This window comes from Rhinolophus sinicus, linkage group LG02 (assembly GCF_036562045.2).
Source record: "Rhinolophus sinicus isolate RSC01 linkage group LG02, ASM3656204v1, whole genome shotgun sequence".
Classification (NCBI taxonomy): domain Eukaryota; kingdom Metazoa; phylum Chordata; class Mammalia; order Chiroptera; family Rhinolophidae; genus Rhinolophus; species Rhinolophus sinicus.
In genome coordinates this window covers 83,158,716-83,177,768 of record NC_133752.1, presented here as the reverse complement: position 1 = coordinate 83,177,768, position 19,053 = coordinate 83,158,716, and the positions used below count along the sequence as shown (strand labels likewise).

Sequence of the window (19,053 nt, the reverse complement as noted above, 5' to 3'; positions counted from 1 at the left end):
GCTGGCTGAGTGGTCACACATGTGCGTGGCTTCAGTGAGGCAGGCACTAGGAAGGAGGAATTATATATATTATGGGTTAAGAAGGTGAATCTTTAATGGCAGAATTGGAGGGAGGCCAGAATACATCAGCATTCTGTTCCCAGTGGTCTTACAGGAGAAAAACTCAAGGTGAAAATTCACTCTTTAAAAGTGATATACATTATCAGTTTTGTCATAGGTTGGGAGCCAAATTCTGCTGTTGGACACATACAGATCCAGTATGAAATTTGGCCTCCTGATGCCTTTGAAGTTAATTGTATTATCTAATGACTTCAAGGGCATTTGCAAATAAGTAACTTCACCTTGGCAATCAAACATAGGAGCGCGAAACCTCTCCTCATTTCCATGCATTTGGTACATTTCACCTGGAATTCAGTGTTGTTTATAAGTAATGAGCATTTTGCTACCGTACTTATCTCCCTCTATATACAAACAGGTCACCCCAGGCGGAGAAATTAAAGCAACAACATCTGCTTTCAGGCACTAAATGCTACTAAAGAAAGCCTGGGTCCCAATTTCCATGTGCCCACCTATCAGGGTTAAAGTGAGAATGCTTTTAATTTGCTTTTATTGTACTGAACATTCAAAGGTTGCAGCTCTGACAGTAGAGTCTGTGCCAGAGTGAGCAAAGAGGGTGCAAGGTTGTGTGTATGCCTAGGAGACGGTTTGTTCACATGTGAGAAGACACCCGCTTGGGTGAGGGCTTTGCTCCTTGCAAACATTTATATATGAGCAGACCCTTTTTCAGAAAAGGATAAACAAGCAGCTTCATAAAGCAAAATTGACTATAATGCAATAAATGACTAGGGAGCATGAAATGCCTTCTAAAATTCCTTCTTGATGGGGGCATTAAGTGGTCATTATGAACAACCCCCAGAAGTTCTTAATATATGCATGTATTGATAGAATTATTGAGACAAATGTGCTGGCCTGATAAAATAACTTAACTTTTTTTTTTTTTTGCCATGGTCATACGTAAAAAATGCCAAAAAAATTAGAATGAACTTTCTTTTATCTATACAAGATATAGTTTTTTAAATGCTATAGATAAACCATAACCTTATACTTTTAAAGGATAGCCAGTGTTTCCACTATAAATGACCCATTTTCTGTGGTTTGTAACTCATGGCTGTACACAGTTTGCTCCAGGCTAACATACTTGCCCTATTTCATTCAAAGGCTTCAGTTTCAATTGATTCAGTCATGAACCGAGGCAAAAATGAGAAGGTTGGTTGTTCTGATATGAGGAGTAAATCTGAGGCTTTGTTCTAATCAATATTAACTGACCACTTTAGGGTATATAAAGAAAAGAACTCTCTCCACAAGAGGGTAATTGAAAAGGGTATCCTGTGATGATTGTAGTCATTCCTTTTTATGAGGAATTTCACTATGAACGTGTGACAGGGTCGGCATAAAGCCTGAGGTTTGTGGCAGTGTTTACAGGCAGCGCTGGGAAGGTTCCACGGGATCTGGTTCATAGAATGGTACTGTTTTGAACATCAGCTATCAGGTTTTCAGCTTGAACTTAACTTCTTACAAAGAAAATGCCTTTGCATTAATTAGAGTAATTTCGGTGGCTTGTGGCTACTTATATACAAGCTTTGTTTGAAAAGCCCATAGCGATGTAACATTTATTGGCCACATGAATGTAAGTGATTATCCTGGAGATTTGCAGCGAGACAGCCTTAGGAGGTGAGATTTCAATGTAAACCTAGTACATGGTACTAAATTTCTGAGCTGGATTTTATGCCCTTGTTCCATCTCAGAAGGCAGAGCTCTCTCATTCCTTCAGAGGAAAGCTTTTGAAGTCATTCGAAATGTACTTTGGGACATTTCCTTCCAGATTTTACATGAATTGCATTGGCCAATAACATGGCACTATTATGAAGTTACACGGTAACACCTTCAGTTTCACCCATGAAAATTAATTATGTGGGCTCTTTGAGTCCTTTCTGGGTAAAAATACAGACCTGCATCCAAGGGTTCCTGTTCAATCTAAAATGAGAGTCAGATGCTATATGAAACTGTATTTTGACCCGAGTAGCAGTAAAGGTCCCACGGTACCTTTTGCAACAATAGTGTGAAAATCCCAGTGCCTTGGCCAATTTCCAAATGATGCAATCCCATTCCCCACTTGCCCAACATTTCCTCTGCTGTTCCAAGTGGAAGAGAGGTCCCTTTCTAGCTTTTAGGGTTTTAAAATATTATGGAGTAATACTCTAAATTAATTAGTGAGGCATTTGGCACACACCATCCCTGATATATTTGCTAGTCGGTGGTAATGTGAAATGACAACGAATGTTGCCTATATAAATTTTATTGTAAAATGATTTACAAAATACTAACTTAAAAGCTGCACTTCAAATATAAGCCTAATTTCATCAATTAGTTGGCTAAAAGATCCACTCAAGAATTTTTATCTTTGTGGGCAGCCGGATGGCTTAGTTGGTTAGAGCGAGAGCTCTCAACAACAAAGTTGCCGGAAATCCACGGGATGGTGGGCTGTGCCCCCTGCGACTAAAGATTGAAAACAGTGACTGGACTTGGAGCTGAGCTGTGCCCTCCACAACTAGATTGAAGGACAATGACTTGGAGATGATGGGCCCTGGAGTAACACACTGTTCCCCAATATTCCCCAATAAAATTTATTAAAAAAATTTTTTTTCTTGATCTTTGTTAGAAAATGAAAATAAACATTACAAAATGTGTGGTTATGTACATAGCTTATGGGGTGGGTGGGGGAGATGAGAATCTGTTAAGCACTTTTAGCCATGGAGAAATTCTTATTCAATTAATTCTAGCCTTGGCTCTGAAAAGGGCTAAAATGATTGGTTGAAATGGCCGTGGCTATTAAGCACAAGTTGTTTACATGGATGACATGAGGAAATGAAGATGCACGTGTTTGGCAAGGCTGCCTCTGCTGCTGGGGCAGTTCTGCCACCACCCTGATGCCCACCACCGTGAGGAGTGACACAGATGCAAACAGGCATTAATTAGCTGGTCTCCACGACAGCATGAACTGAAATGGCACAGCAATGGGATGAAGATGGGTTCTGCACCTGTGAGCTGGAAGTCATCACCTGTTCCGCTGTGGCAGTTGGCCTGGTCATCATCACATTCATCCACCAGGTTCCCATTGGGAGTGGTCGGTCCAGCTGTAGGTGCTGAAACAAGATCCAAGGATCATTATCTCACACCTCTGAAATGTATTCTCAAGCCTCTAGTCTGGCTGTTGAATCTGCTAACACTTTTGCTGAATAATCTGTGGCAAGAAGGCCAGGAACATGGCTTACCTCTCTTTCAGGAGCTAAAATAGATTTGGATTTTGCAGACTCCATTGGGGACTGCTTTGTTTGGGTGTTTGATCCATATCTGCTGAATAGAGTTGGCTGCCTTCACATTTTCTACATTGTTAGCTACATAAACATCCTTTTTCTGAAAAGGTCTTAAATTCTCACTGGTTATTTATTCATGACCCTGGGGTTGAGAACTTTGATAGTAAAGATATGGCTTGAACTGTTTTTCCTTTCATTTTCAAGGTATTAGAGAATTCACTTGTCATGAATTCTTTTAAATGCTTAGTACTTACTAAGTTTGCTAAGTTCATATTATAATTTATAATTTTATTCCCCCAAAGAGAGTCCCATCATTCACTTTTAGTCCAATATTGTTATATATTTTTTAAAGAGTGATTCCATTTCCATCAACTTGTGATCCCTCTCCAGAGCAGGTGTCTGAGAGGATTTGTCTTAGATATCCTGGGGTCATTTTACTTAACTCCCAGAGGACTGCATTCCACTGCTGGCAGGTATTCCCATATCTTTGAGTTTGTAGATGAAAGGTATCCAACATTAATCAAAGACTGCTTTTGAAGTTCTTTAAATTTAGTTCAGTCTATTTTTTTTTCAGCCTGTTATTCATTTTTGCAATCTGTTTAATATTTTACAGTTTTCGGCATTACATTTCACTTTACGAGACTGGAGATAATGTACAGTTCTCTTGATGTTTGAGAACCAGACAAGATGCTGAGAGCGGGGTCCTGTTCTCTAATAGCTTCTGGCCAGCAGGAATGTGCTGGGAACTGCTGCTTTCTCAATAAAAATTTGACATTGTTTGTTATTGTGCTTAAGTACTGAGCAGAGTTATGACAAATGTAGAAATGTAGCTAGTTTCAACTTCCTTAACTACCTAAAAGCACACACCAATAATAACTGGGAAACCAGCACATACAGATGTTATAGACACCGTTTAGGCATACAGTCCACACTTTTTAAAGCATACACACATATTCCGGGCTCTACTTATTGCTCTCACTGAATCCGTAGAATCCTCTCTGGCAAGCTAGATGCTTGTCTTCATTAAGATGTCTTGATAATGTGCCACTTTTAAGTATTTTAAACTGTCTCTTCAGCTTGCTGTTTTTCATTCATTATGGTTTCTACAAAGGTGGGGTTCCAAGTTGGAAGTGGCCCAGGATAGTACCGAGATTAAATTGAAAATAGTAGAAAGTGAATGATTTTTATGTCTCAGTTTTAATACTTGAAAATATTTTATTTTCTGTCGTTCTCTAATTATTTCTTAAATATAAATGCTAGCCTAAAATAGAATGGACACCCAGGAAAGGCTGGACTATACCATATCCTTTTTGTACCCCTCTAGGTAACTCCTGTAGAACGAGGGACAACATAGATACCAGTATTTAATAAGGCCTATTCATTGACTTAAAGAAGAAGAAAAGCACTCCCTTTTAACAATTGTATTAAAAGCTTTGACATTACTTTCCTGGATGTTGGTTTCTCACATGGCTTGGGGCAACTTCCTCATTTCTGTGAGAGCTTGGAAACATCTGTTGCAAAGCCCTTCACCAATAATTTCGACCGCGCACTATAGAGTTGACACTGGCAAATTGCCACCAGGCTCAGTCTTTTCAACCATCCATTCATTCCACCTCCTAAATCAGTGTTGCTTCCCAGAACCCAGGCTAAAGACTTGCCTCATAGCAGCAGACTCCCTTTTCCAGATGACCACATTTCTCAGTAAATTGAACGTGTCTGCAGTTGACTCAATCTGCCCATCCCTTCTTTTTCTTGGCATCTTTGCCAAAGCCCTGGCACATGGTCATTCTTGGTCTGTGTTGATAGTGGCTAGATAATTCAGAAGTCTGGGACATGACTACAGATATGGAAACAACTGCACAATAAAGAATGAGAGATAATGGCCTGCTTTTAAATAAGTACATAGGAAAGTAGCTATGAATTATTCACTTGTACGGTGATTCATAGCTTAAGATTCTACAAAATCTTCTAAAAAGTGCATAAAAAAGTTTTATGATATTTAATGTGCTCAGGAATATAGTTACATTTGGGTAGCTGAAAACACGTAATTTTGAAATCACAAGAAGGTGATACTAAAAAAGCATTCTTTAAAACAACTATGAGCATATGCTCAGTTTATTAACATCTGGGTACCAACAATAGCCATTCTTTGAGCTAACCTGGAGAAAGACCTTTATGGGGATGGAAAAGTTTGTATAAGGTTATTCATTTATGCCCAAATGTAAGGCAGATGGGAATCTGAATGCACAAAAGCATTAAACAGTACAATAAACAACCATCATATCATTTTTTTCAAACATTCATCTCATTTAGTATGTGACAAAAACGCAAAGACGGAAAAGTTATGAGGTCAGTGTGAAAACTGAATTTGTTCTTGATATGACCTTTATATGATAACCTAAGTTTATTCAGTAACATCCTTAAACAGGCATCACTGTATATTCACATACATTACATTATATAAAGTTTGTGTCTACAGCAGCTTAAGAAATTCATCTAAGAGAATGTCTTGATGTTTCAGTCTGTCGAATGCTGCTTCCTGCTGGTATATGAAAGGTAGTCAACACAATCTACAGAACCCTAGATCACACATAGACTTTGAAACAAAATTTAAAAAGTCAAAGGATTGATGGTTGCCAGGTTGGGGGAGTGGGAAGTAGGGGGAATTTGCTTAATGGTTAAGTGGTTTTACTTTGGAATGATGGAAATATTTTAGAACTAGATAGATTATTCACAAATAATTGTGAATGTTTGTACTAAATGCTACTGAATTGTTTACTTTAAAATGGTGAATTTTGTGTTGTGTGAATTTCACTTCAATAAATTATTATTATTTGTTAAATCCAAGGAGACAACCCCACAGAATCTGAGGAGAGTTACACAAAAAACCAAGACAAAAAAAGGAATCTGAAGGCATTGTTTTCAGATTAGAATGTTCTAGAATGTGCTTGAATGTTGAGCCTCATGAACTGGCAGGCACAGAGAGATGCAAGATTATCCAGGGAAAAAGGTGGTAATTTGTGATAGTACCGTCAAGGGCATAAATGCATGAAAAGGAAAAAAAAAAATCTAGGAAATAGTTGGGACTCTGGAAATTGTAATTACCTTCCACTTCACAGCCCAGCAGCTCCATCCTCAGCCCTAGGCCACCATGAGTGGCTCGCTCAGGGTAGATCCTGATGAATCGTGTGGAAAGAGGTGGGAAAGTCCGTAGCTCAGGTGTATCATAGTTGCTATTGCCTTCAAAAGACTGTGAAGTATGAGAAACACCAGTTATTAATAAAACCTCCCTTTCGGCAGAAAAGCCCCTCCACAAGGACTTTTAACAGGGAAGAGAAATAGGGCTCATTCTGCCACTTCGTAAATGGCTGACATACCTTTCATAAATGAGAAAGGAAAAAAAAAACCACACACGATTAAACCTTCTCTAAGAAGTGACAGATGTCATTTCTCAGAAACCAGAGTACATATTGAGGCTATACCAGAAGCTTTAATGAGACACGTTTTAAAATGATATGCTGATATGCCCGGGAGGAGTGGCACTTTTACCACTTCTTGAGGTGGAGGACAGTAACTCAGGAAGAGAACTTGCCATTTTTCAGAGCTTATAATAGACACCACATTTTCAATAACTACTCCTGTTGTATTCTCTTAAATGAGCCGGTCTTATAGGAGAGGGACAAATTAAATTCCTGAAGTAGGAAATAGTAAATTTAATGCAGTGCAAATGCTGTTTATTCAAGAACTTGGGTTATTCCAACCCTTTGGAATTGCTATTTACTTAAGCAGTTCTACCAGTTGGACGCATTGGTAGATAAAAGACCTTCTCATCTCAGGAAGGGAACAAGAGTCCTGTTTGTTAAGTGATGTTCTGATGCCTGATTGAATTGCCCCTCTTTGTCAACTGCATTCCTAACTTGAAGTCACTGTGACATTTTTTTAGGAGCTAGGCTACCCGGTCCTGGTGCCGCTGCTGGATTACTTTATTTCCCTTTTTACACTGACAGGAAGATCAAAATCCTTGCGAGCATATCTTTTTCAAGAAGTGGAACCTCCCTATAGCCTCTTTTCCCAACACCATTCTTAATCCTGTCCAGAACAGGAGAAGGGGAGGGAGATTAGAGAAATTGAATTGCTTTATCACTGAGAGTGTCCTTTAATATACCAAACATCCTATGTGAAAGGCATTAAGTGCTTAAAATATATTAATTCATTTAATCCTCAGGAAAACGACACGAGGTAGGTTCTGTTATTACCCTCGTGTTACAGATGAGGCATAGAGAGGTCAAGCAATTGGCCCACGGTCGCTTGTCAGGTAAGTGGCAGAGCCAGGATTCAAGCCTAGGCAGTTTGAATCGGTGCCCTTCAGCCCTTCACTACTACACTGCTATGATGCCTCCTTTTGTCTCTAGAAATAATCTAGTCTAATCTAGTCATTTTAATAGACGAAAACACTGAGGTCCAGGAAATTGAGGTCTTTGCCCAAGGCCACACATTTAGTTTCATTAGTTTTTCTTTACATATATTGCAGTTTGGGCTACCAAACCTGGTAGTTCAGATTGAGTGGATGGTCAGCCTATGGCCAGGCTATGTCAGTCATGAGTGGGAACCACGCCCAGTAGTTGGGTCATAAAGCAGCCAAAGATGCCATCATCCAGTGGTAGAAATATCATGGCAAAACAGGGGACACATTTAAGAGAAGACAGACAGGTTGAGTAGGTTGTGACATATACAGAGGTTTTCTGAGTTCTAGAAGAAAATTAATTGGTCTTTTTCCAACTCAGAAGAGCCTCCGGGAATCTCAAAGTACATGGCTAACATAGACCTACTTCTCCCAATTAAAGTTTCCTTCTATTATTTTCAAGAGTAAACTCCCTTTGGGGTGGGGTTCTGTACTCTTGATAGAACTGCAGTTGCTGCCAGTAATTGAGAATCTGACATATATTATTGTCAGGTCCAATTAAGTGCTGTCAGTAAGATACTAATTATAGTGAAAATAGCATTACTACACATGCGAGTTCTGGGTATGTTAACATAGTTCCAACAATCATAGGAGAAAAGCACTTATATCAATGGGATCCCAGACTCTTCTCCTAATTTTAACTTGAGCAAAGAATTAGCACAATGTAAATACATACCACACTGTCAGTGATAAGCTGGGGAAAATATTAGCAAGGAAGAGCCATATGGAACTGGGCTAACTTTGCTAGCATAAGGCTGTTTATGAAATATCTGTCCTTTTATAAATCATGTTTTAGAAGGAAGACTGTGAGTATTTAGATCCTCTATCTGCTCCTGAAAAGTGTAGTGAATTCAAAGACTCTAATATACCTTGGCCATCATGCGTTCTTTGAGAGTAGGAAGCAAGGAGAGGGCACAGAGGATTTTAAATCCATCAAAGTGCTGTTTTATTTCACAAAACAGTACTTATTTTACTGTTACATATAAGGTACTTGGCATCCTAAGCAGGTAACCTTCATTGGTAAGTTTAAATATACTATGTTTTAGATATCTTTATACCATTTAGAAATATGTACTGCTCCTAAATTGAAGGTTTTACTAGTTTCCTTTTTCATCTTTAAGATTTTATTTCTGGGAAAGGGCATTTAGAGATCATAGATTAGGCTCTATGTAAACAACGTAGAAGCTTTCAGTTTTAAATATCATAGGAAGATGACAATTATTGATAGAATCGTATTTTAGGAATAAAATTGAACACATGCAACCAATCATGAATGGACTGTTTTGTTAAAATTAAAAACTGTTGGCTTCTTGTGGAATTCTATAGGAGATGTATTATAATAGAGGGATAGCTTTAGACTTGATTGCAGATGCGTGGATTGCATAACAAAAGGAAGCATATGATGCCTCCTATCCAGAGCATATGGTAATTTGTTTTCTGTCTCTCTTAGAACCCTAGTGTTGAAGAATATGTCACAACAGCACACACTGCCATGTGACAGCAGCTCCAGGAAGTTGTTGATTTGCAATATATTCACACATTGCGATAAAGTCCCAAGGCTGACTACGCCTCAGAGGAGATTGGCTCTTAGGGAGCACTCCAGTTTCTGATGTTTATTTTACTTTTTCTTTCACCGAAACGAGAGGGGGCAGACATAAAAGGGAAACCGAAATGGACATAAGAAAGTAGCTGCACACAGATGGAAAAAAAACGCTGGAAATGTTTTAGAAACCACAAGTTAACAAGGGGTGAAATGGGAGAGAAATTTTTACGTTTCTGACAGCATCATCCCTGTCGGTGGGTGGCTGACCCACAGCCGGTGGGGGACAGGGCTGTCTCTGCAGAGCCCCACATCTGGACAGAGTGGAGCTGGCTGCACTGCCTCAGCTTTTGTTTCCTGCCTGCAATGCCTTTGTCGGAGTCACTATATTAAGCTATGTTCCCACACTTACTTAGAGGGGGAGCAAGGATAATATTCGCTCCAATTAGCTAGAATCTCCTTTTCATAAAAGGAGTAGGTCTTGGTCAGAGTGGGGATGGGAAGGCTGGGACCAAAAGGCCAATTGTGTTGGCTATGAGAAGTATCATCGGCTGAATACCATTCCCACATTGCATACAGAACTGACTGCCTTTGGGTTGTTGCTTATTTTAATCTCAAATGAGCTTCCAGGTCACCTAGCTTACTCCTGGGTATCCTTTCTTAGTTGGCCTATGTACTCAGGAAATGCAAATAAATTCAACCAACAGCTTAAATAAAATGTAATCATTAAAGAATATCTGTTTAGTTAAAAAAATATTATAGCATGTGTTCTGGTGAATGTTGGAATATTTTTATATTGAGATTCCCTTCCCTTTTCACTGGATCATCAAAGGTCAGCTGCATTTAAAAAGGTTCTAATGCATAAAAAAATACACTTAAGCATTACTTACAATAGCCAAAGGAAGAGTCAACCCCACTGTGTGTTGATGGATGAATGGAGAAAAAAAATGTGGTATATGCAAATAATAGAATACTAGTCAGCCTTAAAAAGGACATCTTGACACATGCTACAACACGGATGAAACTTGCAGACATTATGCTAAATGAAATAAGCCAGTCAAAAAAGGACAAATATTGTATGTTTCCACTTATATGTAGCACTTAGATTAGTCAAATTCATAGAGACAGAAAGTAGAATGATGGTTGCCAGGGGTGGGGGACAGGGGAAGTGGGAGTTATTGCTTCATGGGTACAGACTTTCACTTTTGTTGCAAGATGAGAAAGTTCTGGAGATTGGTTTCACAACAATATAAATATGCTTAATATTCCTGAACTGTACACCTGAAAAAGTTAAGATGGTAAATTTTGTTATGTGTATATCACCACAATTGAAAATTAAAAAAAACAACAACAAAAAAAACACCTAAAGGAGGGATAGGTGACAGAAGGGAAAGGGGAAGGGCTCATAGGTTAGAATTTGCAGAGAGATTTTGACTTCCTACTGAGTTGCTGCTCTCAGTCCCCTGCTGCTCACCCTCACAGCTGCCCTGTCTCCTGTCTGTGTTGAGCTATCTGCCATCCTTAAGAAAGGGAAAGGTTTATCTCAGACATCATTTTTTCCAATCCTGTGTGCCCTAGAACCTGGGATCTTACTAACACCATCACACATCGCCACTGGTCTCACTGCTGAAAGGGAATAAGTCTTGCTTCCTCAGGAAACTGATGGAGGTCCCTGATTTAAGTCAAGGATGTGAGGAAGGGCTTCCTCCCGGCAGTTGCTCCCTGCCCTTGGACCTCACCTTAGCCTTGCGTTTGCTGTCGTCTATGATCATTTTCCAGTCGGAACCATTGTTGCTGTACCCGATCTTGAATTTCCTCATGGATACCTTGTTGTCCCGGTGCTTTCCTCCCTGAATGATGATGCCCCTCACAATCTTCTCCTCCCCCAGGTCCACTTGGAGCCACTCATTTGTGTACGGGTGAGGTGCGGGGGGCAGTACCCAGCCAGAGCGACTGGTCACAAGGCGAATATTTTCAGGCATCCAGTTTCTGTCCCCTTGGTTTGATGCTGTAATCTGGGAGTCAGAAATAAGTCCAGACACCATACCCAGCATTCCAGAGCAAGGATAATCTATAGGGTAGAATGAAATAGATAATGTAAAATGATTTTCTAGAAGTCTCCATGCTTAGAAAGAGAATAAAACATACTGAAAAAAACATTGTCTGTACTCATGCATATAAATGTTTAAATTTCTGGATCATTTGACGCTAAACTAGAGCCTTCCCTCCCTCAAACCTTTCTTCCACTCTTTCAGAACTCCCCTCCCTATACTACATTCCAATAAGTAAAATCTTCAATAAGAACATACATTTCCCCCTTTTTGAGTTTTTCTAAGGCAACGAACAACATCATAGATCTTTTTATATCTTTTACAGCAGGCCAAGTAGCATCTGAGTGTAAGGAGAGTATCAATCATTGATTAAGTGATTGGTGACTTAAAAAAAATGTTCAACAGTTCAATTATTCTCCTTTCAAAATTGTACATTTCAATCAAGGACATGCATAGGAATAATAATTTATTTTTCTTTGAACAACTCAATTTTGCATAACATAATCAAAAGTTAGCCTAAAAATGTAACCATCTTAATAGGCATGTATCTAATACAGTAAAACTACGTCCATGTTATCAGCTGAACCTTACGAATTAATAACTGAGATGTTCTCCCCATGAATTGATACATAGTTCAGATCATGTCATTTCTTTATTCAAACGTTCAGTGCCTGCTTGCTTAGGAATTAGGCATGTACTTTCAACCAAGCATGCCAGGCCTTCCATAGCATATCCTTGCAAGGCCTCCCCTTGAAAGGCTGAGCATTCAAGTGTGTTATTGCATTGAATTCTCACACAGAGACAGTATCCAACCCTCTCAGTGTCACAGAACTCGTGACTGGAAGAAACAAAACTCAAACCGAGGGCTGCCTGATATCAAGGCCTAAACCATTGAAGGACTTGGGGATGTGCTCAAGACCATCACAGCACAGAGGGCTTATAAGATGAGGGTTCAAAAGTACCCACTGTGCATGGCTAAGGAGTGGGCTGGGGCCCCTGACCAAAACATTTTCAATGGAACGGAGAATCAGAAACCAGAATGCCATGGGTAGAGGAGAAAGAGGTGGACAAAGGAGACATTTTTGTCTCCAAAGCAAGGCTGCAGTGGAAGGAGAGAATAGTAACGGGGGTGGGGGAAAGGTATGACTGGTCGTGAGAGGCCTCGTAGCACTCCTGAGATGGTAGACTTGAGCATTTCTGAATGGCGTTGGGAAGAGACAACAGAAAAGGAGAGGTCACGATTGTATGGGAGCAACGTGTACAAATGTGGAAATGTAAGGAACTGAAATGAACATCTTCCGCACCTGGCTGGGAGTTGGGTGGGGACTCTCTCTTATTCTGCTCCCTTTGCTAGAAATTCCTTGTCATCTTGTCCTTTCCAATATCTGAACCACTTAAAATCTTGATCCGTTTTCAAATGCTACGTCATTTATTCAATTTTCCTGATCTCTCCAACGAGATGTGGCTTTCCTTTTCTGGAGGTTTGCACAGCACTTCATCTGCATTTCTCATATATTGATGGCCATATTCAGTTCCTTGCCTTACTGCTATTTGCCTCCCCACATTTTAAGTTCTCTGAGAGCATGGAACAAGTCATATTTAAACACTTTCTATGACTCCCTGTGCCCTGCTTTATAAATAGTATTTGCTCAATAAATATTTGTCAAATGAATCAACTTATTAACACTTTAAAAGGCAGCTGCCCATTTCCCAAGCACCTCTTCCGGTAATTCAGCCATAGTATTTGCTCCAGGCTGGGATCTGGAAACCAAGAATCAATTCAATGGGGATTAAAAAAAGATTTACAAAAACTATTTTACTGGGGGACTATGAAATTATAGTGTTAAAAATAGAAATCACATTTTGGTCACTGTGGTCACACCTGCTGATTCAAAACCAGCTTTTATAAAGAAAATGTTTAGCTGGTAATGAGGACCAGATGTTAACATTCGGAAAAAAACATAATTAACTTGAATATTCTAAAGAGAGCAGAACCTTTACCAGATTAATGTCCTTTCTCTAACACAGAGCTGGCTAGGGCGAAGTTTATAATCCACAAATCTAGCAAATGCCCAGCCCCTGTTCGGCCAACAGGTCCATTGGAACACAGACTGTCATTCCTCCTGTATGTTTGCCTCATCCAAAAAGAACAACGAAAAGGAACCTTAATTTGCCCTTGACCGAAAACTGATTCTTTCAGCAATGATTAAGAGAAAACATATACAGAGGATGCCAAAAAAATGTATACACATTTTTTTTAACGTTTATTTATTTTCAGTGTTTTTTTCCAGAACCCATTAGCTCCAAGTCAAGTAGTTGTTTCAATCCAGTTGTGGAGGGTGCAGCTCACAGTGGCCCATGTGGGGATTTAACCGGCAACCCTGTTGTTAAGAGTACCGCGCTCTAACCAGCTGAGCTAAACGGCTGCCCCTGTATACACATTTTAAGAAAGGAAAAAACTGTATTAAAATTATGCTCATGGTAACCACTTTGAGCACCTCTTGTAATTGCAGAAGTCAAATGTGACTTGCATTCCTCTTTTGTTATTGATATATATTGAGTATTACAATTTTAATAGGTTTTCCTTTCTTAAAATGTGTATACATTTTTGGGGCACCCTCTGTATTAACAATTCAAAGTTTGAATGAGATGCTAGGATCTAAATCTGTTCTTCCACAGTCGGCTGACTCAGATGTGCTATAGCCTGGCTACATGTCAAATCCTTTAGAAATAGTGTTGCCAGATTTAACAAACAAGCAATCAAACAAAAACAATAAAACAAGAAGCAGGATGCTAAACTAAATTAGAATTTCAGACAAATAAGAAATAATTTTTTAGTACAAGTATGTCCTAAATATTGCATGGGATAAAAAAATTATCTGTCACTTATCTGCATAAGATTTAACCTGCAATCCTGTATTGTATTTTTGCTGGTTACCCTGTTTGCAAACCTTAAAACCAATCCTAGATGAGAAGGAGAGGTGAGTTCTGTGATGGGGAATTGAGGTGGTTATTTTCACTGATACATACTATTTTACAAGAAAATCTCTGTACTTAGCTTTAATGGGAAAACTGAGATATACTGATAAATCAAATATCAGTTAACCAATTTTCAAAGAATGAGATGGTAATAATTGCATTTGATGAGAGAACCTGAATGAGCATAATTTTGTCTTTCCTTGATGACTCAGAAAGTATCTTTGGATTTTGTGGTGCCTGAAATCATCACTGAGAACTTTTGATTAACATAGAAACACTCTAATGTGTGCTGAAGTTAATATGCTTCTAGTTAACAAATACAAGTTAACAGACTTTGGAGTGTGTTCTCATACATTAAGTAGTAGCCCTACAAGATTAATTTCACTAATTTCCATCTTTGCTAAAATGATGAAGTCTGCTTTGTCAAAATAATGAAAATGTTCCTTTGGCATTTCCTATAAAGTAAAATGGTTTGCTACAATCTTGTTTCTAGAACATATAAATCATTAAATCCAGAGCATATAATGTAGTGACCCATCATTATATGCTCTGGATTTTTCCAGTTTTACTAATTTCAAAAAATACTTTCTGAATACAAAACTTAGGTTGAAACTTGGGGCTTTGGAGACTTTGGAAGTCAAGTGATATATTCATGTGGTAACTTTTAATTCAATAGTTTTTTTCTTTCTTTTAAAGCTGGATTGAGTTAGGACCTGCCTACTCAAGAGGAGAGGATCAAATTTTGAGATCCATCACATTTCTCAGAAGGCATGGCTAAAACTGCAATTCATTCATTCATTCATCCATTCAAAAATAAGTGCATTGAGCACTTACTATGTTCCAGGCATACAGGACACAATAGAAAATCAGGCAAACATTGTCATCCCTCTCATAGATCTTCCAGTTAGCAGGGACACTTGTTCTTCTTTCATTAGTCTCCCCTAGGAGGGGACCATAGTCTCTAAAAGAAAATTATTTGCTTCTGGTACCAAGAAGCAAACACTGATATTGTTCACTAGAGTTTCTGCTTGCTGGGGCTTATTCTGGGTTCAATTTATTGAGCATCACGTACTGCTTAATTTATTGGGTACCATTTAGTGAGCACTTATTCTAAACCAGGTATGTTACAAACAGTCTTTCACTGAATTCTCATTATAGATGAATTAAGGTTAATCTTACTGACCAGGAAAAGAAGATCAGAGAGACTTAATGTCTTGCCTATGGTCACGCATTCACTAAGTGGATAATCCAGAGCTAACCCTGGATATGTCTGTGTATCTTCTGTACATACGACCATTATTATTACATGCTGGCCTCTTCAAAAACCTGCCTCAACCAATTACTTGGAGACTGTAGCTGTCTTACTAGAGAGAAAGTATGTAAAATAAAGTAGGGATCATGATTAGCAGACTAGCCCTATGAACCTAAAAGCAGTGTCTAATTAGCGGGGGGGGGGGGGGGAAGCATTCTTCAAATAGCTGTAAAATAGAAGACATGTAAAAATATCAGAATATGCTGTTTTAGTCATGTATGTTTAAATAACTAGATAATTTAACTATTTTTAAAAATCTGATAAACTATTTGCCTTCTTTATATGTGAAGACTCACACTCTTAGAATTAACTCTCAGGGAAATCCTTGGGAAAATGAAAATAGAGCATTTCAGGTTTAAAGAAGTATTTTTATTTGACTAAAAGGAGACTGTTTTTTTATTTGACTAAAAGGAGAGCCTGGACATTCAGAGTTCAGACTAACATGTTTGGAGTCTTTATGAAATTTATCTCATTTTTTTGTTTGGTACTGTGACATGAGATTAGGTTGGAGTAATTGGCCAGAAATTTCTACCCTGGCTTCAAAAGGTCTTATTTCTACAAATTTATCGGTAACCTCTAAAATTTGTAATGCTCTGAAAATGACCTAGAACTTTCTCTTATGTAATTGTTGATCAAATATAAAGCCAAGGTTATATCTCACTTTTCAGTGTTCTTGCCTCCTCCAAAACCCTCCCACCGAGTTCCTGCCTCCAAGGCCATGAACTTTCTAAGTCTTAGGTCCTAAAACAATAAACACGTCTGTCTCTATGATGGAAATAAATAAAATTTTGGTAAGAAATCAGATGTCAATTTTTACTTTCCAAATGGATTCTACTGTAAACAGTGTAGTTTTTTTCCCCCCTCCTTAGTTTGCTCTTCAAATTGCTTATAACTTCAAGGAAAATTCTAATTTTTTTTTTTTTTTTGCTTTCAAGTCAGTATTTTCTGTTTCTAAAAATAATTATACTAAAGAGGATAAAAATAAAAACAATAAAGCGGGCATTCTTGGAATGAGAAATTAAATACCCTAAATACCAGGGGTGCCAAAAAAGTGTATACAAGTGGACAGTTTGGTCAGCGTGGCTCAAGCAATAGTTCGCCGTAATCAGAAGTGTCTGGACACTGATGGTAACCACTTTGAGCACCTCTTGTAATTGCAGAAGTCAAACGGGACTTGTATTCATCTTTTGTTAGTAGTATATATTGAGTATTACAATTTTAATACAGTTTTTTTCCTTTCTTAAAATGTGTATGCATTTTTTGGCACCCTCTGTGTGTGTGTGTGTGTGTGTGTGTGTGTGTGTGTGTGTGTGTATTCACAGGATGTAAAATACAGCACAGGGAACATAGCAATGATATTGGAATAGCTACATACAGTGTCAGATGGGTAGTATACTTGGGAGGGTTATCACTTTGTGAGGGGTGTAAATGTCTAATTATTATGTTGTTTTGTACACCTGAAACTAATAATAAAAAAAGATCAAGAATATAGTTTTGAAACAATAAAAGAAAACTTTGCAGTGTATTTATTTAAATGAAAAAGAATTCTAAAGTGACTGCTATTTACTTTAAAATTCAGAGTGTGGTACAGGAACATGAATGGACAAGTCCTGATCACCATAGAAATACAGTGAGAATAACAGTCAGGACCATTCTTGTCCTTCCAGCTCTGTAACAACATGGCTGACTGTTAGCTACTTAGTCTCTCAGTACCACACGTTCTTCATCTCTCAAATGAGAGATGAATTTGCTACTTATAGCGAATTTAACAGAGATGTTAAAGTCCTATTAATGTCATGCGAAACAAACTCAGAAACTAGAAACATTGCCAAGTTGATTTATAATATTAGTATATTCATTCAATAAAAGAGAGCTAGATACTGAGACAACACCTAAGAGAATGTTGTCAGAGTAGTTAGTGAGTAAAAGGAGAAAATCAGGCGAGTTAAACTCCTTAACTGTAGTTCATGAGGCCACCTCTAGACTTCAAAATTAAAAAGATAAGCAAGTGGAGAACACTCTACAGAATGGTTATTTTTTGTCAGTCTACTAAGGACCTGTCAGTGTGTCCAGGAGACAAGGATAAAAGGCACAGCGTTTGCCTTCAGAGAGCTTATTTGGTCTTGTGGAAAGACACCACTTCACAAATACCCACCATGTGCCCGCCTGTGCTCAGTGCTTTCTATCTACAAGCTAATCCATTATCACAACAGCCTTGTATGGTGTACATTATTATGACTGTTTTCCAGGTGAGATAACTAAGGCTTTGAAAAGTAGTAAGTTGCCCAAAGAAATAAACTAGTGAGTACTACAAGTAGGATTTAAACTCAGATTTGTCTAAATCCAATGCATATGCTCTTAACTACCAAACGAAAATGCCCACATTTATACAAAATGATTCTCCCTGTCTCCAAAAGTTTACACAAATCAAAAGTAGGCAATCTTCAAGCTGGAGCTTACCTGTTATCTTGCAGCCGTACACTTCAAACCTCATAGAGATGCCAGTTTCCCATGTGACTGGTTTGATTCGGACAAATCGAGTTATTAGTGGTTTGGGGAAAACTCCAAACACGACATCTGTGGGGTTGGTGTTTCCCTGAAAGATCTGTGTGGAAAGAGGAAGCGTCCTTTAGTCACACATTTTGGGGATTGAAAACAAATCGAAAAATGTGTTTTCACAAATGCCTGTAAACATTATTTACAAATTGAGCATTGTCTTTCCAGGTTGAGGTGGTGTTAATAACTTGCCATAGTATTTTTCCAAATGAGGGCAATCAGACAGAATCATGTCTAATACAGAATGCTTTCCTAATCATCTATTCAATTTTCAGAGAGGTCAGAGCCTCCAAAAGCATTGTTACCCGATAACATTCACTAAAGAATACATGCTATTATCTAAAAAAGTGGGAAAGTATTAACTTTATCATGAGGGCCTGCAGAATGTTATAGACATTTCATGGAAAGTCTCACTATTTTACTTTCCCTGGAACCCCCAGAAGGTGTGCTTTTTGAGTTCAGTGCCAAGTCTGGCTCTTTGAAAATTCTAGGTTATGTTCCCAGCTATCGCACTAGGTCAAATACCTTTCTCCCTTCCAACTCCATTTCTTGATGAAAGATCTTTTCCCTGACATTAATTAATGACTTTCATCTTTTTGTTTATTGGTAAAATTATGTTTTAGTGGTCAAAATTAAAACTGAGTTATAAATGATATGTAACTGGAAATCAGCTTTTATGGGGCTTCTGTTTCTAGTTTTTAAACTGAGTCGTTTTTTTTTGTTTTTGTTTTTTCCCCTAAGAAAGACGAGTCATGTAACTGCAAGTGTAATCAATGCCA

The 19,053-nt window shown here is 38.3% G+C and overlaps 1 protein-coding gene across 2 annotated transcripts in view; it reads right to left on the bottom strand.

Annotated features, from left to right (window-relative positions):
* Nucleotides 1–19,053, bottom strand: part of NRP1 (neuropilin 1) — a 134,127-nt gene that overhangs the window by 19,381 nt on the left and 95,693 nt on the right. The window contains exons 9-12 of one of the 2 annotated variants that reach the window (XM_019741705.2): nucleotides 18,179–18,323; nucleotides 11,116–11,447; nucleotides 6,480–6,624; nucleotides 3,099–3,203 (exon numbers count right to left, since the gene is read on the bottom strand). In XM_019741705.2, the coding sequence (XP_019597264.2) occupies nucleotides 3,099–3,203; nucleotides 6,480–6,624; nucleotides 11,116–11,447; nucleotides 18,179–18,323 (727 nt within the window). The remainder of the gene's footprint in view (nucleotides 1–3,098; nucleotides 3,204–6,479; nucleotides 6,625–11,115; nucleotides 11,448–18,178; nucleotides 18,324–19,053) is intronic. The other variant, XM_019741706.2, reaches the window with a different exon arrangement.